Consider the following 25716-nt stretch of genomic DNA (forward strand, 5'->3'; position numbering starts at 1 on the left):
AACGTCTGAAGCCAAAAACAGCAGCTGTAAAAACATCCAAAAACGTCCAGTGTGCATGAGGCCTTAGTGTTCCTTGTGTATTTCTTCCAGATAAGTGCAGTAATCCAGTACGAAACTTTGCCTCTGTGCAGGAGCTTCCTGTAATAAAGACCAGTCACTGCTGCTATCTCTTCTTGGTCTTCACTTTCTCCTGTAGTTTTCTGCAGGCAGCCTGTTTGTGGGTGGGGCCTGCACAGGCTATACACAGCACAGTGATGATGTCACTGCAACTTTCACAATGTAATATCTGGATTTGCAAAGGCATTTGGTGAACACAAAGTGGATTTGTATCCTTTGTGGCTATTCAGGAGTATATTTAAATGAAAGTTTCAGTGACCGGAGTTCAGATTTAAAGTAGAAAAGTATTCTTTCAGAACTAGTCTGGATGCAGTTCAGAATGGCATTTGACATAATCATTACATGGGCATTAGCAAGAATCTCACAGCAATGAAGCATTTGTATTTTCCTACTCAATTGGGTAGTTTTTAAAAAAAAATAACAATTTAATTTTAAGTGAAAACACACATCAAAGACATATCCATAGTAAAATTTGCCCTGCAATAATTACCTGGGATGTGCAGGTTCTGTCAGGTCGTCAGAAAACAATGATGGAAAATTTGATTCCACCCTCTGCTGTGGTGCAGCTTGTTGACCGTTAGTATCCCATTGAGGATAAAGCACGGGGAGGGTTTCCAATGACGGATGAAACTCCTGAAATGAGAAACGTGCAATAGTTGAATACAGCATATCTCTTCAAAGTAAAGTGAGTCACAATCAATTACCAACTACAGCAATGTCATAAAAAGTTCAGGTCCGATGAAATGTGCCAAAACTAGAAATTACATCCGCAGTGCTGACTGTGAAGGCTGTAATGTAGCTGTTAATACTTAACAAGTAACTATTATCAGCATCAGTAGGATGCTAATCAGTGGCGGCCCATGCATTGAGGGTGCACGGGCGCCGCCCCCCCATCCCTGCCGCCGCCTCCTTATCCATGCACCCGGCCCCTTTCCATCTGCTCGCTATGAGGTTGGATACTGGTGAGGATCCAACGCCATAGAGCCTGTACAACTATCAGATCAACCTCTTGGGTGCCACCTCTGGTCTCCTGATTCAGGGATCTGTGGAGGCATAGATCCTCGTTTGCCTTGGCTCTGGTATCCTTTCCTCCCTCTCCACTCCGACCGCCCCTAGTAAGGGATACATTTCGGAGGGCCAGCCTGGTTTGTCCTTTGTGTGGGACTCTGCCCATGTTTCCCCTCGTGCCACCATTGGACCCATCCATCTGCGTTGGTGCATTTACTCACCCCGTTGGGCTTTGGGCCCCACAAGCTGACAGCTGCAACATATAAACTGCTTTTAAATGTCAAAATCTGGACAGAAAATCCACTCTAGTACTACACAGTGCATACGACGGATGTAGGTTCTGCGATAAAATCGCATACACCCCTGATGAAGAAATAGCATTTTCGAAACGCATTGGGTCTTCTCTGTTGTGCTCATCTCCAACATAACAGATCTTTGCGATTTACTAGCTGTCTTTTTTGTAATGTGATTATATGATTAGTCCTGTCCAGTATTCATTTATGATATTTTGTGATATGTATAGTGTATATATGTGCTCATTATTTAAAACCTATGTTTCTTAATAAAAATTCATATACTTTTTACACTACTCTCATACCTCATTGCGCTATTTATCCCTTTCCAAATATCCCACCTAGAGGAAATTCTATTTTTTCAATGTCCCCTTTCAGGACGCCAGACATATGGCATGGGGAGGGCGGGGGGTGTACTTTTTGAAGCCAAAGGCTCTAATAGGCTTCTGCCTGCACTGTGGAGGAGAGTGGAGGCACAGCAGGATCCTTTCCACGGCCTGGTAAGTGCCGGACCTCCCGGAGGGAGGGGGGGATGAGGGGTGCAGCCAGTCCCGGGAGCAAGTTGTACTGCGAGGCCCGTGAGTGCTGTGGGGGGGTTGCTGCCAGTGCCACTATTGCCGCGAGCCAGATGTACCGCCAGTCTTGTGAGCCCTATATACCCTGGTCTGTGATGCTGCCCTATATAGCCTGATATGTAATGCTGCCTGGTCTGTAATGCTGCCCTATATACCCTGATATGTAATGCTACCTGGTCTGTAATGCTGCCCTATATACACTGATCTGTAATGCTGCCCTATATACCCTGATCTGTAATGCTGCCCTATATACCCTGATCTGTAATGCTGCCCTATATACCCTGATCTGTAATGCTGCCTGGTCTGTAATTCTGCCCTATATACACTGGTCTGTAATGCTGCCCTATATACACTGGTCTCTAATGCTGCCTGGTCTGTAATGCTGCCCTATATACCCTAGTCTGTAATGCTGTCCTTTTGTCAGGGTTGGGCTCAGCCCTTCCTTCATCTGAGCTGGCTGCTCAGCTGTCATCTCTCCACAGGGACTCACCTGTTGATGATATTCTACTCGTCAGTCCTGCCTACTTAAGTCATCCAGATGATCTCTGCCTTCGCCTTGGTCAACTTCCCAGAGACTATCTCCTGCGTTCCTGTTAAAGACTTGCTTGGCTGACATTCCTTCTGGCTCCAGATCCTGCTTGCTGTTCCACTACGCTGATCTCTGACTTCTTGACTTTATGGCTTGTCTGACTATCCATTCCAGTTACCAATCTTTGGCTAAGTTTTGACTAAGTTTGTTCTATTTACTTTTATTATTAAGCAAGTGTGATTTAACTGTACTTTTGTCTAGGTCTGATTCATGGTTTCTGACACCTATATACCCTGATCTGTAAAGCTGCCCTATATACCCTGGTCTGTAATGCTGCCCTATATACCCTGATCAGTAATGCTGCCCTATATACCCTGATCTGTAATGTTGCCCTATATACCCTGATCTGTAATGCTGCCCTATATACCCTGGTCTGTAATGCTGCCCTATATACCCTGGTCTGTAATGCTGCCCTATATACCCTGGTCTGTAATGCTACCCTATATACTCTGGTCAGCTATGTACCCTGATCTGTGAGGTTGAGCTATACACTTTGTCCTGTGATGCTGAGCTGTATACCCTGTTCTGTGATTCTGGGGCTGTATACTCTGGAGAGTGATGGATGAAGGGCGCGTGATCAATAGCTCACATCAAAACATATAAAATTTATTCAAAGGAAATTAGAAGCAAATAAAAGCAATTGAATATACCAATACTACGTATCATGCAAACAGGTAACAAAATATAAAAGGCATGGAAAATTAAAAATGGGTTAAAAATATCATGAGCCCATGTTGAGGCGGATGTTTAGAGTTGGCTCAACAGCCAACTCTAAACATCCGCCTCAACATGGGCTCATGATAATTTTTAATTTTCCATGCCTTTTATATTTTGTTACCTGTTTGCATGATACGTAGTATTGGTATATTCAATTGCTTATATTTGCTTCTAATTTCCTTTGAATACATTTTATATGTTTTGATGTGAGCTATTGATCACGCGCCCTTCATCCATCACTCTCCATATAGCCTTACCTGACCACCCCGGGGTCAATTTCTGGGCAGCGGGACATGCAACACCATCTCTTTTAGCTTTGCTACAGTTCACAATACTACTCTTCTCAAACCCAAACAGACCCTCACAAGCGCAGGAGTAATCTTTCCTTGGCTGTATACTCTGTCCTGTAATGCTGAGCTGTATACTCCTGACACTATGGGTGGAATATAGGGGACGGAGTGATGCTAATAATAGAAGGAAAGGTTAGAACCCCATCAGGGTTTTTGTTGTATGTGGCCCCATTCACTCACTTCCCACGCTGTAAAGTAATCTAGGAAATAATATATATTTGGAATATGGAGTTAAAGGGGGAGTATTGCTGTAAAGGAATTTCCTGGACATGACAATTGTTTTTGACAAAGATAACTTCAATATAATACGCGTGAAGTAACATCAATAGAGCATATCTAAGTTTTATTAAACTGTTTCTTAAAGGTATGTTTTTTTACATTTTGCAGAGAAAGAAAATATAACACAGTCCAACCAATAAGATTGTTTAAAGTATAACTAAAGGCAAAACTTATTTTTAGATTTGGATAAAGTGGGGAGGGTTTTAAACACCTGTAGGGTAGATTCACCCGGTCTATTTTCCTGTTTATTGTCATCACCATGAATGGAAGTGAAAGAAAAATCCTTGGGTTGTCTTCAGAATAGGAATAGAGGGGAAACCCTCCAATGGAAACACTCTCTCTAGGAATTCGCTGACTTTGGAGGGACTTCCTCTCACTTCCTAATAAGGCTATGGACAGGAAGAGAAGGGTAACCAATCAATAAACGCTTGTTGCGATTTTTTTTACCAAAAATATGTAGAATACATATCGGCCTAAACTGAGGAAAAAAAATGTTTTTTTATATATTTTTTGGGGATATTTATTATAGCAAAAAGTAAAAAAATAATGCGTTTTTTTCAAAATTGTCGCTACTTTTTCGTTTATAGCGCAAAAAATAAAAACCGCAGAGGTGATCAAATACCACCAAAAGAAAGCTCTATTTGTGGGAAAAAAGGATGTCAATTTTGTTTGGGAGCCATGTCGCACGACCGCGCAATTGTCAGTTAAAGCGATGCAGTGCCGAATCGCAAAAAGTGCTCTGGTCTTTGGCCATCAAAATGGTCTGGGGCTTAAGTGGCTAGGCTTCACCAAGTTCCAAGAGAGAGAAGGTAAGTATGTAGGATGTCCAAGGTCCTCATGTCTTATTGAAGTGTTGTGGACATCCACTTGGATCATATGTTGGCTCGTAAAGAGGTAAATTGTTATTTATGCCCATTTTACTAGGGAACAGGGGGTTGACTTCTTTCAGGCAAAAAGAATGAGTTTCTTAGCATAGCAATATAGCCCATGATGCTGGGCACAAACTAAACTCTAAAGTGCGTTGAAGTCTCAATTAAACATCCCGTATTAATAATTTAAAGCGGTAATAAATCCTGAAACAAAAAAGTAGTCGATGACAGTTTAACATTCCTTAAAGTGGTTTTAAAGACTCAAGGTTTTTATTTACCTTCATGCATGCTATCCATGAAGGTAAAAAACCTTCTCTGTGCAGTGCCCCCCCCCCCCCCCCCTCCAGCTCTGCCTAGACCTCACCTGAGCTCCCTCTCGATCCAGCGATGTGCATGAGAGCTGAGCTTCTCCCAGGCCTGTCATTCCATTGGCTCTAGCTACTGACAATCACAGCCAGTGAGCCAATGAGGAGAGAGCAGGGGTGGAGCCCTCTGTGTCTTATGGATGCATAGAGTGGGGCTCGGGAGCAAGGAAAACACCAGTTCCCCCAGAGCAAGCAGCTTGCTATTGGGGGCACTGGCTGAAGAGGAGGGGCCAGGAGCACTGGTGAGGGACCCGAAAAGAGGCTGACATTTTATTAAAAAAAAAAAAAAAAGCCTTTAATGTCACTTTAAAGTACAATTCCAGTCTATCACTAACTAATCCTAAACATTTTCCCTCCCCACTCTTGCTGCCTATCCTGCTTAACCTGTGTAAAAAAGATCTGCACAATTTTTTTTTTAAGGTCACTCAGGTCTGGTCACGTGATCCCCCAGCTCTGGCTCCCCTGTGCCGTGGAGCAGTGGCTGCTGCAGGGGAGAGGAGGGAGCACCAACAAACAATGGCTGGGACATGGGAACCTATGGGTGATGTCATGGCTCCCCGCGTTCCCAGTTGTTGTGGCGCGCACCCTCCTCTTCCCTGCAGCCATCGCTCACTGACACAGAGGAGATCTTGTGACCGGACTGGAGCTGACTAAAAAAAAGGCTAAGTATACAGATCTTTTTTACACAGTTTAGGTATGATAGGTAGCAGAAGGGGGAAGGGAACATTAGGCTAGAATTCCACTTTAAATATAGTGGCCGCATTCGTTTTTGTAGGCTTTTTTCCTTTATTTTCACCTGAAGACCTGGCCAGTAATACACTTCCAGTCTGAGGGTGTCTCCATTCTGGATGGAGGAGAAATGGAGACACCTTTAGACAGCAGCACTGTATATCTGTGGAAAGAATAGTGCTAGCAGCACTAGTAGATTTGGATGCACTTGACAAAGAAAATAAAACTGAACTCCAGATCTAACAACAGTTCTCAACACTCTAACTGACACTTTTGTTGGAAAGCTTGGTCTGTTAAAGGAAGATGAAAAATAACTGACTTACTGGCAGGAGCACAAGATGACAATGAAGGAACACAATGCTAATAAAGAAAATTGTGTAGCCACCACATCTAAGATTCTAGTAAGCTGCAATGTAATACATTTTTGTTTAACCACTTCCGGACCAGCCGCCGCAGTTTTACTGCGGCAGGTTGGCTCCCTTGCGCGAAACCACGTAACTGTACGTGGGCTCGCGGGGTCCAGATAGCAGGAGCGCGCGCGCAAGGGTGCCGATGCTCGTGGCCGACGGTCGCGATGACCGCCGGCCACGAGCATTCGTGAGCTGGAGACACAGCACAGGGACGAGTGTGTGTAAACACACAAATCCATGTTCTGTTCTGACAGGTGTGACAGATCGTGTGTTCCTATTAGCTAGGAACCATGATCCGTCACTTCCTGTAGTTAGTCCCCTCCCCCTTCAGTTAGAATCACCTCCCAGGGAACACAGTTAACCCCTTCACCGCCCCCTAGTGTTAACCTCTTCACTGCCAGTGACATTTTTACAGTAATCAATGCATTTTTAACCTCACTGATTGCAGTATTAATATCAATGGTTCCAAAAATGTGTCAAAATTGTCCGATGTGTCCGCCATAATGTTGCAGTCACAATAAAAAAAAATCGCAGATTGCTATTACTAGTAAAAAAAAAATAATAATAAAAATGCTATAAATCTATCCCCTATTTTGTAGACGCTATAACTTTTGCGCAAACCAATCAATATACGCCTAAGCTGAGGAAAAAATTTGTTTTTTTATATATTTTTGGGGGATATTTATTATAGCGAAAAGAACAAAAAAATTTGTTTTTTTCAAAATTGTTTCTCTTTTTTTGTTTATAGCGCAAAAAATAAAAACCGCAGAGGCGATCAACTACCAACAAAAGAAAGCTCTATTTGTGGGAAAAAAAGTCTGTCAATTTTGTTTGGGTACAACGTCGCACGACCGCGCAATTGTCAGTTAAAGCCACGCAGTGCCGAATCGCAAAAAGTGCTCTGGTCAGGAAGGGGGTAAATTCTTCCGGGGCTGAAGTGGTTAATACCACAACTCCAAATGACATATGAGTACAGGAAATTATTCAAGTGTAACTAGGCATTAAGCTACATTTCGTCCCTATTCAGAGCTTTCGTGGTGTTATATATAGCAGCCATTTGGCTTAGAAACTGAGTATACCTTATGCACTGTAGGTGATATGGGGATCTGTTTAAGGGATTTGTCTAAATGAATAACAGGCTATTGTGATAGAACAGACTCTGCTGAAGAGATTGAGAATTCCAAGGCAGTGCTGGACGCAGCCACAAGTCCCAGCTCTTCATGAGTGGAGTAAGTCCCAGTAATAAAGGCCGTATTGTGGGATTGTTTGTCCTTCCCACGCTCTTGTATCCTAGAAGATGATTCAACATAACACTCTATGTAACCAGATGCTGACACTTCACTAACTTCTGCCCTTGTCTAAATATGAAATCCTGCCCTTTACTTGGATCCATTTCAGATTTTACACTGGGGGTTCTTAACACTATGTTGGCCTGTATTTACAGTTCAGTTAACCCTCTCATTGTGGCTGGGAACATGAATATTGTAACGTTAGAGAATATACATAACACGTATTTCAGGTATGGATTTCTAAATGCATTTAATTCTCCACTGGTCTCTAATATCTCTCCTTCCTGTACAAATTACATGCAATTCTTTGTGATGTGATTTGAGCCCATCATTTTGTATGTTCTGCTCCCCACCGCACAAAAAAAAAATAAGTATCAGTAATTGGTAGAGTACTTGATAAAAAGTATTGTTATGCCGCATACACACGATTGGAATTTCGGCCCGCAAAAGACCGATGAGAGTTTTTCGTCGGAAAATGCGACCGTGTGTATGCTCCATCGGTCTTTTGCTGGCGGAATTCCAGCCAGCAAAAGACTGAGAGCATGCTCTCAATTCTTAGTTCGGGAAAAGTTCCTATCCGAAAATGCGATCGTCTCTGGCAATTCCGACGCGCAAAATCCCTAGGCATGCTTGGAAACAATTCGACGCATGCTCGGAAGCATTGAACTTCATTTTCTCGGCTCGTCGTAGTGTTGTACGTCACCGCGTTCTTGATGGTCGTAATTTCAGAGAACTTTTGCGTGACCGTGTGTATGCGAGGCAAACTTGAGCAGAATCCCGTCAGAAATACGCTCGTGTGTATGCGCACTTACTCGTACTTAATAAAACTGGTATCGGTGCATCCCTATGGTATAGCTATTATATCAAATAATAAAATCCTTTTACTTGTGTTAGCACTCCTTTTTAACATCAACCTGCTATGAAGGAGGCCTGCATGTAAAGCTTGCTATACACTAATAACATTTTGGATGGTTCCAGATGAATCGTCCAAAATTCCCTTAGTGGGTGACCCCATTGCCCCCCCCCCCGCACAACATCCTTTTACTGAAAAAACTATGGGAACCGGGTGGAAAATTGTCTGCTAAACAGCAACTGCATCTATTTAGATGCAGCTGCTGTTCGGGCATTTTGCCTCCTTTATTACTTGAAAATGTATATGCATTGGGATATGAATAAAGAATTTAAAAAAAAGAAGGTGAAGCCGAGCTGTCAGCCCCAGTTTACATGTAAAAAGCTGGTCATACTCTGCTTGGCCAGTTCTAGGGTTGCCCCGATACTAGTATTGGTATCGGTATTGGTGCTGATACCGAGTATTTGCACAAGTATCGGTACTCGAGCAAATGCACCGATACCTGAAACTGATACTTTCAGGTTCGGTTCTTTGAGCTGTCAGTGGGTCTCCCCAGTGTTAAAGAAGTCCGGTAATTGGAGCTGTCAAAAAAAAAAGCACCTGGCAATGTTTATTAACAACATTGCTCAGCCCTGAAACACTAAAATAAAAAGAAACATTGTTTCTTTTTGTATATTTCTGTTTCTTCATCTGCAGATCAAAGGGATGAACAAATGTTCCTCTGTTTAACCCCTTAAAAACCCCTAATTTACTCTAACCAGCCTTAATTAAATCCCTATTCTCCTCCATTTAATTATTATTTTCCTGCTTTTTTTCTTTTCGTCTATTTTATAAACGATAAACAATTAAAACTTTTTTTTTGTGAATATTTTTACACGTATATTAACATATATTTACACATTTCACATTGAAAAAGTGCTAAATTTAAAAAATCTAATTATTTCATTTGTAAATAACGTTTCAGTGCTTTGTACCATTGTTGACAGCTGAAGTTAAAAAAAAACAGTAGTAGTAGGTATCTGTAACTGGTATCGGCGCGTACTAAAAAAAAAAAAAAAAAAAGTATCGGTACTTGTACTCAGAGCCCTTGCACACTGGGGCGGTTTGCAGGCGCTATTGCGCTAATAATAGCGCCTGCAAACCGCCCCGAAAGTGCCGCTGCTGTCATCCCAGTGTGAAAGCCCCGAGGGCTTGCACACTGGAGCGATGCGCTGGCAGGACGGTAAAAAAAGTCCTGCCAGCAGCATCTTCGGAGCGGTGAAGGAGCGGTGTGTATACCGCTCCTTTACCGCTCCTGCCCATTGAAATCAATGGGACGGTGCGGCTATACCGCCGGCAATGCGCCTCTGCAGAGGCGCTTTGCGGTGGTATTTAACCCTTTCTCGGCCGCTAGCGGGGGGTAAAACCGCCCCCCCGCTAGCGGCCGCATACCGACGGTAAAACGCCGCTAATAATAGCGGCGTTTTACCGCCGACGCCGCCCCCCGCCCCAGTGTGCAAGGGCTCTCATTGTAAAAAAATGGTATCGGTGCATCCCTAGCCAGTTTCTGAGGAAAAATCGAAAGAGACAAGAGGAAAATTGTTGGATTGGATGAAGGAATTTGTTCAGCCCGCAAGCTGAAAGAAAAACACCCAATAGCGTATAGCCAGCTTTAGTAACAAGAAAGAAGCAGCAGACAGCAGTGGGGCACACATCATTGGAGGTACTTTATGGGTACCAATCTAATGCTCCAATAATATTTTTGCCTACATTTCAGGTTTAAATAGACAGAAAAACAATATAAAATGCACAGTAGAAGAAAACATCCCCAAATTTTTTATTGTGAAGATGATCATTAGTCAGCATCCAGGACATTTTCTGTGACAAATCTCCAAAACGTAAAACTTTCAGTGAGTGGGGACCTTTGATAACTATGCCACAATTATACGGCGTGCCATAATTAAACATCTATGAGAACGTTCGCCATGTGCATAGACCCACATCAATAAAGCCGTTGACTGTCTGGTGCTAGCACCTCCGGAGAAGAGGAGCAGCTGTGAGGCTCAGCTCAGCAATCCTAACATGTATCACACTGAGCTAATCCTCCTTTCTACAGTACTAAAGCCTATTACATTGTCTGCTTAATTGCTCTTCTTCAGCACTGAAACACACTTTCATGTTCTGTGCATTATGAACACGCTGAAGTTAATGCACTTCAAAGCTGTAAAACAACCCCATCCTTGTGTCACTAAATACCAAGATCCTTAACCAACAAGGAGACAGTCAGAGAAACCACAATGGGATGCTGAGGCCAAAGGGCTGCATTTGACCCTCAGGCTGTCCCTGGATACCGGGGTTCTAGACATCCTTGTTTTTAATTTCCTATGTATTAAGTATGGAAGAGTTGCCTTTGTTCAAGAATGAGCAAGGAAAACATTGTAATTATTTACCATCCGCAGGAAGTGCTGTATGAGGGTGGGAATGACTAGGTGGCAGTAATTTAAAGCGGAGTTCCACCCAATTTTGAGAGGTGGTCTCAAATGAAAGACCACCTCTCCACCCCTCGTTTTTGGATATTTACATTTTTTTTTTACTTTCTAACTTACCCTTTTTGGAAGTACTAATGCCCTGTACACACGATTTTTCGGCAACGAAACCGTGGATTTTTTTTCTAAGGATGTTGGCTCAAACTTGTCTTGCATTCACACAGTCACGCAAATGTTGTTGGAAATTCCAAACATCAAGAACACGGTGACGTACAACCCGTACGACGAGCCGAGAAAAAGGAAGTTCAATAGCCAGTTCAATAGCCATCTGCATGATTCAGAGCATGTGTGGACTTTTGTGCGTCAGACTTGTGTACACACGATCGAACTTTCCTTTGTTGTCGGAAAATTTGAGAACCTGCTCTCAAACATTTGTGTGCGGAAATTCCGACAGCAAATGTTCGATGGAGCATATACATGGTTGGACTTTCCGACAACAAGCTCACATCGAACATTTCCCGTCGGAAATTCCGATTGTGTATATGCGGCATAAAAGAGTACTTCTGATCCAGCCGGGCCGCGGAAGTCACATCCTCTTCTGCAGCGAGCCCCCCGTGGTCTTCTAGGACATGCTTGTGTCCCAGAAGACAAGCTGGACATTCACAAAGCGCCACGGGACTCGCACATGCACAGTCGGAAACCGGCAGTGAAGCCGCAAGGCAAGGTTTTCCTTAGTTGGAATGGCAGCGCCTGCACCTGATCTGATGGACGGATTGGCCTGGGGGGGGCCGACATCGCGGGCTCCCTGGACAGGTAAGTGTCCTCATTAAAAGTCAGCAGCTACGTGGTTGCAGCTGCTAACTTTTACAAAAGAAAAAATTCAGCTGGAACTTTAAGGGTCCAAAGCAAAACAAAGTTGACATTCTTTTTGGCAACCATGGGCGCTGCATCCTCTGTACTGAAGAGAAGGACCTTCCAGCTTGTTATCTGCGCTCAATTCAAAAGCCAGCATTTCTGATGGTATTGGGATGCATTAGTGCGAATGGAATGGGTAGCTTGCACATCTGGGAAGGCACCATCAATGCTGAGGGATATTCCCAGGTTTTAGAGCAGCATATGCTTCCATCTAGATGACATCTTTTTCAGGGAAGCCCTTGGATATTTCAGCAAGACAATGCTAAACCACATACTATGACAACAGCATAGCTTCATAGTAGAGGTGCTTAACTAGCCTGCCTGCAGTCCAGACCTTTCACCAAATTGAAAATATTTGGCACTTCTTGAAATTAAAAATATACGGCAAAGAGGATCTAGGAGCAGCATATGCTCAGGCAGAAATGGAAAAACATTCCTCTCCCAAACCTCCATCAACTGGTCTCCTGAGTTCCCAGATGTTTACAGAGAGTTGTGAAAAGAAAAGGTGATACTACACTGTAGTAAACATGGCCCTGTCCCAACTTTTTTGGAGTTGGGATTGTACTTTGTCAGCTTTTTGTTGCCCTGTCCCAACATTTTTAAGATGTGTTGCTGCCATCATTTTCAAAATGACCTTTTTTTTCTTAAAATGGTTCAATTTCTAAGTTTAATCACTTGTTATGTTTTCTATTTTCTATTTAAGGGAAATAATGGGTTTATGAGATTTGCAAATCACGGAATTTTATTTTTATGTACAGTAGATTTTATACAGCGTTCCAACATTTTTGGAATTGGGGCTGTAGTTATATTATGATTATTTTTTAGAAACTGCATGAGCAAACCCCACAGACAGAGATCCCTATGATAACTGTGCACAAAAGAAAAATGTTTATTCCAGGATTTGTTACGCGCCATACGTTGCTATGCACTAATCCAGATTATCATTTACCATACTTACAGTATGTACTCAGCTCATGGTTCATCTTTACATCTCAATTCATTTGTTTCACGAGATGCATGAAAATCATTCCTATCTGAGACAACATAGGATCGTTCTTGTAGCTTTATGGTAACAGGTTCCATTGGAGATCAATTGATGGTAAACTTAAAGTGGAAAAATAGGCAAAACTTTTTTTTTTCATTTTGGATAGAGCAAGGGAGGGTTATAACCCCGGTCAATTTTTTTTCGTCATCTGTGCTGAGATTTTTCTTCACTTCCTGTCCCATAGCCAAACAGGAAGCGAGAGGAAATCCCTGCAAATTATGGGAATTCCTTGGGGATTTCCCCTCTATTACTTTTCTGGGAACAACCCAAAATGTGGGGTTTCTTTTACTTTCAATGATAATAGTAAAGAGGACAAATAGAGAGGGTGAATCACCTTAACGGGGGCACAGACAGCAATAAAAACTGACAGCTGGTCTAATCCCTCTCCCCTCTATCCAAAACTACAAAAAGTTTTTCCTTTAGTTATACTTTAACCACTTGCTGACTGCCCCATAGCAGATTTACTGCTACAGGGTGGCCACACTGCGCAGAATTACGTATATTTAAGTGATTCTGAACTTCCGGGTATAAGGCGTGAGTATGCGCCTTCAGCGGCTCGCTCCCGCTGTGATCTTACACAGTGGAAGCTGATCAGCAGGTCCAGCGGACCCAATATCTGCCGGCATACGCTAATCATTCCGTACACTGACAGAACGGCAATCTGCCTATGTAAACAAGGCAGACTGCCATTCTGTCAGTACAGAGGGCATGGATCCTGTGTTTCTGTAATGCAGTCTTCCACTAACTTCCCCACTGAAACATTAGCTAGGCACACATTTAATCCTTTGATCACCGCTGATGTTAACCCCTTCTCTGCCAGTGCCACTAGTACAGTGACAGTGCATGTTTTTAGTACTGATCACTGTATTAGTGTCACTGGTCCAAAAAAGTGTCAGTTAGGTGTCCGATTTTTCCGCCGTAATATTGCAGTCCCATTATAAGTCTCTGATCGCCGCCATTACTAGTAAAAAAAAATTTTTTTAAATTAGAATAAAAATTATCCCACGGTTTGTAGACGCTAAAACTTTTGAGCAAACCAATTAATATTCACTTATTGGGTTTTTTTTTTTATTTTTACCAAAAATCCACCCCTCTCTGCCAATCTCTTCACTGGCTTCCCCTACCCCACCGTGTAAAATTCAAAATGCTAACCATAACATACAAGGCCATTCACAACATCGCCCCCATCTACATCACCAATCTCATCTGCAGATATCGCCCAAATCGTCCTCTCCGCTCCTCCCAGGACCTCCTGCTCTCTAGCTCCTTTGTTACCTCCTCCCATGCTCGCCTTCAGGACTTCTCCAGAGCCTCTCCCATCCTCTGGAACTCCCTGCCCCAGTATGTCCAATCAGCCCCTACCCTGTCCACCTTTAGGAGATCCCTGAAAACTCACTTATTCAGGGAAGCCTATCCCACACCCACATAACTGTCCCTGAGCCACCCATATCAAATCATTCTCTGCAGCCATTACCTTTTGTACCACCACCCCCTTCCTTTAGAATGTAAGCTCTACGAGCAGGGTCCTCCTGTACCTTTTGTACTGAACTGTACTGTAATTGTGTTGTCCCCCCTATACTTTGTAAAGCACTGCGTAAACTGTTAGGCACTATATAAATCGTGTATAATAATAATAATAATAATAATAATAATATTGGCCTAAATTGATGAAGAAATTTGATTTTTTACATTTTTTATTGGATATGTTTTAGAGCAGAATGTAAAAAATATTGTTTAGTTTTTTTCAAAATTGTCAGTCGTTCTTTGTTTATTGTGCCGCTGTTTGTGTCAATGGATGCAGCAGCAAGGCTCAGGAGCGAGCACTGAACAGAAAGGAAGAACCAGGAGCGCTGGCGGGGGACCCGAGAAGAGGAGGTTCGTGCCGCTCTGTGCATATTTCATTGCGCAGAGCAGGTAAGTATAGGGATTTAAAGAAAGAAATATTCATGTACACTCGCTTTAAATGTTTATTTTCATTATAATGTTACCATAATAAAGGATATAGGATGAGTGCACTGACAAGTAGTCAGCCTTGGTAAAGGACCATTGTTTCTAAAACAAAAAGGCCTGCACACTTATGTCTTTTCATCCTATCAGTCTGGTACACTGCTCGAAATTCACTGGATTTCTGCTGACTTGGTGAGTAATTGACTACTGCAGGTGCTCACCCTGGCTCGCCACCAAACGAAAGCAATAAAAAAAGAAAAAATGGTAGCACACCGCAGTAAAGTCAAAATTTTGAAGGTTCTTTATTGTTGCCAAGCCAAACAGATACACAGGGATATGATTGACGCGTTTCACAAGAATCACTCGTGCTTACTCATAACAAAGATATATCCCAGACCTCAGCTATTTATGTGTGCAACCCACAGGAAGTGCACACCCAACTGCCGGGACAATTACCTGGCCAGTGCATGACAAATGTACACAGGTGATTCAAATCATTAAAGCAGTTGTATACCCCCCCCCTTATAATAAGGCTTACCTGTAGTTGTTTTTTAAAGAAATTGAGCGTGCCGATTTTATAACAAAAAAAATTCAACTTAACACTCTCAATCACAAAAGAGATTTTTTATAAATGAAATGCTGTAAACAACTTTAGTAGTGAGAAATTAACATCCTCCACCACTGTAACCCCCTGCACATTTGCCCCACCACTGTACCACCCTGCTCATCTGTCCCACTACTGAATCACCTTCTCATCTGTCCTAATACTGAACCCATCTGCCCCACCACTGTAACCTGCATTCTCATCTGCCCCACCACTGTAACCCGCATTTTCATCTGCCCCACCACTGTAACCCGCATTCTCATCTGCCCCGCCACTGTAACCCGCATTCTCATCTGCCCCACCACTGTAACACGCATTCTCATCTGCCCCACCACTGTAACCCGCATTCTCATCTGCCCCACCACTGTAACCCGCATTCTCATCTGCCCCACCACTGTAACCCGCATTTTCATCTGCCCCGCCACTGTAACCCGCATTCTCATCTGCCCGCCACTGTAACCCGCATTCTCATCTGCCCCACCACTGTAACACGCATTCTCATCTGCCCCACCACTGTAACCCGCATTCTCATCTGCCCCACCACTGTAACCCGCATTCTCATCTGCCCCACCACTGTAACTCGCTTTCTCATCTGCCCCACCACTGTAACCTGCTTTCTCATCTGCCCCACCACTGTACCTCCTGCACATCTGTCTCACCTCTGTATCCCCCCTGCTCTCCGCTCTCCTACCCCTCCACTGTAGCCCCCTGCTCCTCTGTTCCCCCAATACACGTCCTTTCACATCTGCCCCAATGCTTTTATGTCCCACCACTGAACCCCTTCTCATCTGGCCCAACACTGAACCCCCCCCTGCTCATCTGCCCCAACACTGTACCCTCCTGCTCATCTGTCCCACCCCTGAACCCCTCCTGCTCATTTTCCCCACCGCTGTACCCTCTTCTCATCTATGATATGCAGAGTGGTGAAAGGAATCAGAGATGAGACGCATCTACCTGTCCTGGCACACTCATCCTGCTGATCCACCTCTCGCATCCAGCCCACATGCTTGTATGTGATATATGTGATGTATATGATGTCTGGGATGTATGTGATGTATGTGATGTATGTGATGTCACATACAAGCATCTGGAATGGATGCGTAATGATGAGCTCAGGTCAGGGGCATTTTCTGAAAGCAGTGGGCCGGTCTGGGATATGTCTTTGTTATGAATAAGCTCGAGTGATTCGTGTGAAACGCGTCAACCACGTCCCTGTGTATCTGCTTGGCTTGGCAACCATTAAGAACCTTCAAGATTTTGACTTTGCTGTGGTGTGCTACCATTTTATTTTTTTTTTATTGAACAGTGACTATATCCAATTAGTTTGGATTTTCTTACCAGAATACAATAGCTGGCAGGGAAGACTCTTCTATCCATGTTATTTAGCGTAGATAGGAAATCTAAAGATTTCCTTTCCTGGGCTGGACAAGAGAAATCCTAAGGTGTATGGCAAGCTTTAAGCTGCCCATATGCTGGTAGGTTTTGAACAAAAGTTTATATGAATATTCACACGAATATTCTCAGCACATTCAATGACTTGAAGAATGCTGTTTGAAAAGTACTTGAAATTTCATTTGTTTTTAACATTCCTTTTTGAAATAAATGGACTTTCTAGAATGAAAATCAAATACACTGTTAGAAATTTGTTTGTTCAAAAATAAATTTCCCATCCTGTTCCTTTGAATTTTCTTGCACGGTGGTGGAAAACAAACATCAATTTGACATCATTAATGATTGAAAGAACATTCTTAAAACAAAAATTTCAAACAAAAATTCTACTAGTGTTTGGCCAGCTTAAGAATAACCCCCAGGTGTCCAGCTAGGCTGCATTGAAATTGCAGTTAAAATTGTTACTTACGGTCAGGGGCGTTGCTAGGTCTACAAAAGATCTGGGGCTAGAGCCCACAACAGTGAAGCGAAGAAAGTCATACGCTTGGGCGGGCATACACATGTATATAATATACGTGTGTGTATATGTGTGTGTGTATATATACATATATATATATATATATATATATATATATATATATATATATATATATATATATATATAAATATATACTGTATATTACATATATCATCATTACATCAGGATCCCCAGAGAGCCCCTCCTTACCTCAGAGACCCCAGAGAGCCCCCCTTTCATCAGTGTCCTCAGAGAGCCCCCCTTACATCACGGTCCCCAGAGAGCCCCCCTTACATCAGGGTCACCAGAGAGCCTCCCCCTTACATCAGGGTCCCTATAGAGCCCCTTCCTTACATCAGCGTTCCCAGAGAGCCCCTCCTTACATCAGAGTCCCCAGAGAGCCCCCACTTACATCAGGGTCCCCAGAGAGCCTCCCCCTTACATCAGGGTCCCCAGAGAGCCTCCCCCTTACATCAGGGTCCCCAGAGAGCCTCCCCCTTACATCAGGGTCCCCAGAGAGCCTCCCCCTTACATCAGGGTCCCCAGAGAGCCTCCCTCTTACATCAGGGTCCCCAGAGAGCCTCCCCTTACATCAGGGTCCCCAGAGAGCCTCCCCCTTACATCAGGGTCCCCAGAGAGCCTCCCTCTTACATCAGGGTCCCCAGAGAGCCTCCCCTTTACATCAGGAACTCCAGAGAGCCCCCCTTACATCAGGGTCCCCAGACAGCCTCCCCCTTACATCAGGGTCCCTAGAGAGCCCCTTCCTTACCTCTCTCTGTTCTCTCGCTCTCCCGGCTCTCCCATACTGCCTGCCCGCTCTCTGGTGCTGCCCGCCGCACTCACGGCCCGGCTGCAGAGAGGCCACGACCACGGCCGTCTCTGAGAGACACGGGGCTATGGGCCCCAGATTTGGGGCTTTAGCCCCAAAAGCCACCCCCTAGCAACGCCCCTGCTTACGGTATATAAAAAAAACAAACAAAAACTGTTTTGGCTTTAGATATAATTTAATCAGCCATTTTAGCTTGGCATAAAGATCCTTAAAAGTTTTATATTTTGCTCCTTGATGTCGACATCTGAAATCCAATATTAGAAATTGATGTTAAGATTCCCTTTGAGAACCTGATGTCTAAATGTCAAATATTTCCTAGTTGAATTTGGTGAATACAATACTTACCCAATGATGATGGAATCACTAAATGCCAATTAAATATCCACTGGGACTATTACAGCCAAGGCATGCCCTTCGTCCTTGTCAATTAATGCCACATTTCTGCAAAGAACCCTTATTGTGAGGGTCCATTTACAGGTATCAAGGGGGAAATTAGCCACCTGCACCCATAGAGCACAGGGAGAGTGGCTGACTCATTCAACACTGAAAATTCAGTTTTCTCCAAGTACAGTAAACTAAAGCAATTATCTATAATTATTCTGACAGTTCTAAACTAATAAAAGGCTAATTGCAGTTGTGCAATTCACCCCTCCTCACTGCACTATTTGTGGCATGGAAAATAAAGCATTAGACACATTAATCAAAAATACACAAGTGTCTGCGTGTCTGGACTGTTTCCTGCTGTAGCTGCATGTACGGAACAGTGTCGTTCATAAAGGATTTACAACTGTTTTGTGCTAAAATAAATAAAGAGATTGCTGATGGTAAAATTGTTTAAAAAAGTTACTTGCCTGGTAGTTACGTAGACACTCTGCATCAAATGTTTTCACGTCACTGACCAGGAGCATGTATTCAGCAATTAAACCCAGACCTCCTGCTCTACATACTTGTTCCAGGTCAGTGACTCAAAAATATGAAGTATAGCCCAAACTTTTAAATTCCTTCTCGGGGGCTCATCTATATCTCTTACTGCTCACCACTGGCTATGCGACATTTGACCAGTACGTATTATTATAAAACATTTTTATCGATCCGATTTCTTCAGGTTCATTTACACAAGGTGCGGTGAGAGTGCGTTGGGCAGATATTCTAATGCAGCCCACCATACCTCCACCCCAAGTCAATGGCAAAATGCCTTGTCTCTGGCGTGGCTGGTTCACAACACTGTGTTGCGGTGGTGCGCAGGCAGTATGCCCTGAAAAAAAAAGTACCGTGGTGGCGGCTGTCAGAATACCGAATACTGGTTGCATCTGACAGAATACAACAGCTGTTCGACCAACAATTGGAAAAATTTTCATCAGGAACTGGCCAAAATTTGAACAGTGCACGGCCAACTTTTTACATGCAAGCTGTGACTGATAGCCTGGCTTCACCTTTTTTCTTTCTTTTTTGGCCCAGCGGGCCAAAAAAACCCCAAAAAGCAAGAGATCGCGTACTCACCCAAGCAATATTAGTGTGGCAATCTCCCCCGCTGTGCCTTTGTGTTCTGACGACAGAACAATGGCTGCCAGCACTGACTGGATGCGGGTTGGATGCTGGTCTTCCAGCATTCCTGTTCAACAGAAGCCAGTCGTAAGACCTGCTTCTGGAGAACAGACAGCTGTACACATGGGCTGAAAGTCGGCCAGGTAGAGGTAGTCCCCCTAGGTATAACGATCCCACTAGGTATGATGACCAATAAATCCAAGGAATCGTACAAGCTTAGTAAACTAAAGGAACGGCTAGCCTCCACTTCCCGGTGTGATGCACAAGACATAGCTAATCCATATTACATGGCACCTCCGATGACATTAAATTATATCCTTATTCTAAAAAATAATCCATACACATCCACTACTTAATGGTTTTGTTATCTAGTTTTTATTAAATTGTTTCTTACTGTGTTTTTCAGCCTTCTTGTAATGTCCTCCATGGGTTCCTGAACCTCTCTGTACCCATTCACTTCCATTTGTTTGGAGAAGCGGTGCTTGTTGGTTGTGGTCATACCCTATGCACACTACAAATGCCACAGTCCTTAGTGCATCTTGGGAGCAAGCCAAAGAGGATGGCTACATTCTTACATGCAGTGAGACCATGGAAAGCAACTTTAGTCACCCTCTAAAAGGAAGTCTGATCCCAACAGCAATAAAAAAGGAATTTGGAGATTTGGAGGAGGCCGAGAACAACAGAAGATACTTTTCTGAGTTAAGAGTTTTTTTTAAACCACAGTTTAATGTCACTTAAACCAGAAGCCACATGTTGGGGGCAATGGCGTACTTGAATACATACAAACAGAAGTATAACCTTTAGGAAAGAACTGGCTTCACCTTTTCTATGCTATGCAAGAGGCAAATGGCTGAACCCAGTAGGGAGTAATTGAAGACAGAAAGACAGGCAGGAGCAACATTTTTGTTCACTATGAACCTGTGAGCTGTATATACACTCACAGCAAACAAAAGGTTTACTTTAATTCCGAAGGAGCCATGGATGAAACGGTCAGAGCAGGTTAGCCGAGAATTACTTTTGTCTGACCCAGCTGGTCAGACAAAAGTAATTCTCGGCTAACCTGCTCTGATCATCATCTTGACAATATGTTCTAGGTCTCCTGGGGTCAGCTAGACATAAGTCAGAAGCTCTCAAAAGGGGCTTCAGGATCAAACTCTTCAACTGTTAACACGTTATCAGAAAGTATCAGTTGTGGGACTGACTCAGTCCTCGCCTGTAGAGTAAGCCTAGCAATCCTTTAAATAATCATTATTTGTATCCCTAAAGCGGAACTTTACCCATAACAACTTAATAAAAAATAATGCATTGCTCGGGGCTGCCACCTTGCTAAAGCCCTGAGCAAAAGTAAATCATAAAGCGGAAGTAAACCCATCGATTTATCAGTTTAAAAAAAAAGTTACATTTCTGGAATGCCGGGATTGCTAACTGTCACATTTGCTTGTGTCCTCAACCAAGTTGTCAAACCATCAAATGGCTGGTGTCATAACTGATCACATGTGCAGCACCATGGCAGTTGCAGATCAAACAGAAGCAGCTTCCATGGCTGTAAAGAATAGGAGGGTTTAATTCCGCTTTAAGGCTGTCAGCAGATCGGCCTCTACAAATTCAGCACAGTGCCTAAAAAATGGAGAGCAACTGAGCATGTGCAGAGCAGGATGAGAGTGCATTACTGGATTCAAAACAGTATAGACACTTATTTTTAATGTTATACATAGCTATATCTGTAAAAGGGGCCAGCCTGAAGTGATCTAGCACGACTTAAAGTGATTGTAAAGTCTAATTTTTTTCCCATTAAAATAACAAACATGTTATACTTACCCGCTCTGTTGCAGTGGATTAGCACAGTGCAGCCTGGATCCTCCTCTTCTTGGGTCCCTCTTCTGTGCTCCTGGCCCCTCCCTCCTGATGAGTGCCACCACAGCAAACAGCTTGCTATGAGGGCACCCAAGCTGAGCTGCAGCTTCCTGTGTCCATTCAGACACGGATATCATGTACTTGGTTGAAGGCTGAGGTGCTGAGAGGGCTTCCTTTGTGGCTGAGTGCAGGGCACCCCTGAAGGTGGTGACAGGGCGTGCTATGCCCAAAGAAGCAGGGGTTGTCAGCTGCATTAGGTTGAGTGATGAGATGTCTGCTAGATGAGCAGGATGCACTGCTAGGCAGGAGTCCATCAGATGTACCAAATGAGACTTGGCTGAAGGGAGAGCCAAGAGCAGGGTCAGGAGCCAAGCCAGTAGTCATACACAGAGCATCAGCCAGGGGTAAGGCAACAAGCAAGGTCAGGAGTAAGCCAGGGTAATAAACTAGTAATCAGGCAGCAGAGGAGTCCAGAAGGGCAAGCCAGAGGTCATACATGGGTACAGCAGACAGGAGCGGAGTCAATGGAACAAGCCGAGGGTCAAAAGCCAGGAATGGAGACAAGACAGGTCAAAGGCAAGCCGGGTCGGTAACAGGAAATCCAATAGTTTCAAGAACAGGAACACAGGAACACACGGGGGAGCACAAGATCATCCAGCAACTAGTGGCTGATGCTGCTGGCTTTAAGAAGGCCACTGGGCGCCAGAATCTGTCACGCATTGCGAGCGCCTTGGCGCACATGCACATAAATCTTCGTGACCGTTCGCGCCCGTGTGCACATGCGTATTAGCATTGGCGAATATCTATGTGCCAACGGCGAATTTTTATGTGCTAATCTATGCTTCTGCTGGGCATTAGCAGATGTGCCAGTTAATCTGCGGGCTGTTCTCTGACAACGGAGCTGCTGTTTGGCCCCGCCCCCTCTCCTGATTGGCTAACTGACTTTGATTGACCGCAACAGTAGCCAATGGCGCCACTGCTGCGTCTCAGCCAATCAGGAGGGAGAGTCCCGAATGGCCGAGACAGAGATGGGGCTCAGGTAAGTATTAGGGGGGCATAGAATGCATTAAGATAAAAAAAGCCTTCTGCCTTTACAACTCCTTTAATTTCCTGGCTAAAGTTCCACTTTAACAGAATTCTTAAGCCCCGTACACAGGAGCGGAAATTCTGCCAGCAAAAGTCCGATGAGAGCTTTTGGTCCGAAAATGCATCCGTGTGTATGCTCCATCGGACTTTTGCTGGCGGAATTTCAGCCAGCAAAAGATTGAGAGCATGTTCTCAATTTTTCGGTCGTAAAAAGTTCCGATCTGAAATTCCCATTGTCTGTAGCAATTCCGACGAGCAAAATTCCTACGCATGCTCGGAAGCACTGAACTTAATTTTCTCGGCTCGTCATAGTTTTCTTGACGGTCGAAAGTTCAGCGAACTTTTGTGTGACCGTGTGTATGCAAGCCAAGCTTGAATGGAATTCCGTCGGAAAAACCATCCAAGAATATTCCGACAGAAATTCCGCTCGTGTGTACGCAGCATTACACTTATTACCAATAACCTAAAGAATAGGTAAAAACGCAGATGATTATTATAAAAATACAAGCCTTGTCTGAGGAGTCAGTTCACGCTTCCCATCACCAACTGAATCAGTGTTTATAAAACTTCAGCAGCATACTCAATTTATTTATCAATTTTGTGCTACCCTTTTTCATCACTCAAAAAATCCAGGGTGCTCCTTGATAAAGTCCTTCTTTTTTGAAGCAGTAACATGACCTTTGGATTTATGGGTGTTGATCTTGATTTCCAGTGCTCTGCTCTTCAAGGCAAGCCAATCAAGACAAGCTAGAGATCACTGGAGGTGACATCTCTACAAAGAGACCACAGAGCACTAAAGTGTCTCTGTCATTCCAATCCTCAGCAGTACCAATAATATGTCATGCGCCTCTTTCAAGTCCACAAGGCATAGTCCCAGACTCTTTTAACATCTCTACCCATGTGTTTTGACAACAACTCACATCTTCAGTCATGTATATAGGATTAATATTTATGAGCATCTTCCTGACACCAAGGATTGCATTGTGTATTGAGAACAGGGTGATTCTGCAATTTGCAGCCCTTCCACTGTGTTCTTGTTTGGATATAAATGATGGGCTATCTTTCTAACATTCATTAGAAATGGCTTTCACAAGCTAGGAAAGATCTTCAACATTACAGAACAAGTCCTGTTAAATGTGACGTAAAGTGGAACTCCACCCAAAAGGGGAAGTTCCGCTTTAAGGCCTCCTCTCCCCCACCTCTTTCAAGAATGGCACTTTTGGGGGTGGGGGGAGCGGGTACCTGATTTTGACAAGGTACCTGCTACCACTTCCGCTCCAACCGCCTAAGTGATTGGAGCCAAAGTTCTCCACCCCCTTCTCACAGTCTTCTGGGACACGTCACAGGTCTCAGAAGACTGCAACACCATTCACAATGCACAGAGTAGCTCACACATGCACAGTGGGCACCTGGCTGTGAAGCTGCAAGCTGTCACAGCCGAGTGCCCACAGTTAAAATGCCAGCGCCGGAAACCTCAAGGTCGTGGGACAGGTGAGTGGCTGTTTATTAAAAGATAGCAGCTACAGTTTGTGTAGCTGCTGACTTTTAATTTTTACACAGGAGACTGAAGTTTCTCTAACTACTACTAAATATTCCCAGATCCGCTGATGTAAATGTACAAGGGAAAAGATCCTAGCCAACATCTTCTCCATGTCTTGTTTCCACCTCATTCAACCTCTGAGTACACCATGGTTGTATTATTCATCCTAAACTGAATTGCAGCAAAGTGGTTAGCACCATCCAGTAGAACTAGGGTCATTGGTTCGAATCCCAACCATGGCACTACCTGCATGTTCTCCCTGTCCCTGCAGTGGGTTTCCTCCGGGTACTCCGGTTTCCTCCCACACTCCAAAGACATGCTGGTAAGTTAATTGGCTCCTGTCTAAATTGGCCCTAGTATGTATGAATGTGAGTCAGGAACCTTAGATTGTAAGCTCCTTGAGGGTAGGGACTTATGTGAATGTACAATTTATGCGTAAATTGATAGTGCTATATAAGTAGCGGTAATAAATAATAATGATAGGACCTGTACCCTATTTGTTCTCTTTCAGTATTAGGAATCAGGAGCAAAAAAAAAAAACCTGATTGGTTGATACACACAACAAAGACATTTCTTTCTCATACCTTCTTACACCAGATGTACAACGTGCCATTGAGGGCTTGCTCACACCACAATTGCACTGCCCAGCCACTGTGTGCTGTGTGCAGGACAGTGTTATCTGCTATGATCAGCATGTCACACTGCTCATCTTTTTTTTTTGCCTTAAAGTACAGTATATGTGAACCTTCACCTTGTAAAACAACTCCTTTAGTTTAAAATATAACTAAAAGGCAAAACATTTGTGTACATACATTTGAAAAATTATAAATACTTTTTATCCCCTTTTTTATAAGTGATCAATTCTCAGCTGTATAAGGATCATAGAGAGCTGGAGGAGGAGAAGCGGCAGCACACTGATCTTCCCCGTGGAAGGCTGTGCAGGGGGGTCTGATCATTGGAGTAGAACAGGTTGCATTCCCAAACAGCCAGAAAACTGACCACACTGTGCTCTCATGCCTGGTGTGGACAGTTTTTAATAGAAAAACAGGGGGACTGGCGGAACACCAGGTATTTCACACAAAGGAAGCAATACAAAGAGAGCGGGATACTTTTTTCATACAAGTACATGTTACAGCAAGCACATATCAGGAATATGACATTTTGGGTTGACATATTCTTTAATTTTATTGAAATGTCAAATGATATTTCATTCATTGCTATTCCCTGTATTGCAATGCATTGCGTCTTTTTTCCAGTGCACCCGACTACATTGTCTATGTTCTGGGCTGTGCTGGGAAAAGCTGCCCAATGCCAACCTAATGCATGAGGTGTGAACAAGCCACAGCAGTTTAACCAGCAGGCAGTTATGAGCTGCTGTAATATGTTGAAGGTTAATTCAAAGTTACGTTGTACACGCGTTGGTTGTCTATCCCCACGGTTAGTAATAGACTTGAAAATACTTGAGGGTCACAATGGCAACTTCCAAATGACAGATTAACACATGATCCATCATGTTCTCTAAATCATTTCAAACTTCATC

The 25716-nt window shown here is 43.6% G+C and overlaps 1 protein-coding gene across 9 annotated transcripts in view; it reads right to left on the minus strand.

The window, feature by feature from the left end:
- TACC2 (transforming acidic coiled-coil containing protein 2) overlaps nt 1-25716 on the minus strand; it is a 225128-nt gene that overhangs the window by 170891 nt on the left and 28521 nt on the right. For all 9 annotated transcript variants that reach the window (XM_073596214.1, XM_073596217.1, XM_073596212.1 and 6 more), the window contains exon 4: nt 608-750. In XM_073596214.1, the coding sequence (XP_073452315.1) occupies nt 608-750 (143 nt within the window). The remainder of the gene's footprint in view (nt 1-607; nt 751-25716) is intronic.

The sequence above is a fragment of the Aquarana catesbeiana genome, linkage group LG08 (assembly GCF_042186555.1).
Source record: "Aquarana catesbeiana isolate 2022-GZ linkage group LG08, ASM4218655v1, whole genome shotgun sequence".
Classification (NCBI taxonomy): Eukaryota; Metazoa; Chordata; class Amphibia; order Anura; family Ranidae; genus Aquarana; species Aquarana catesbeiana.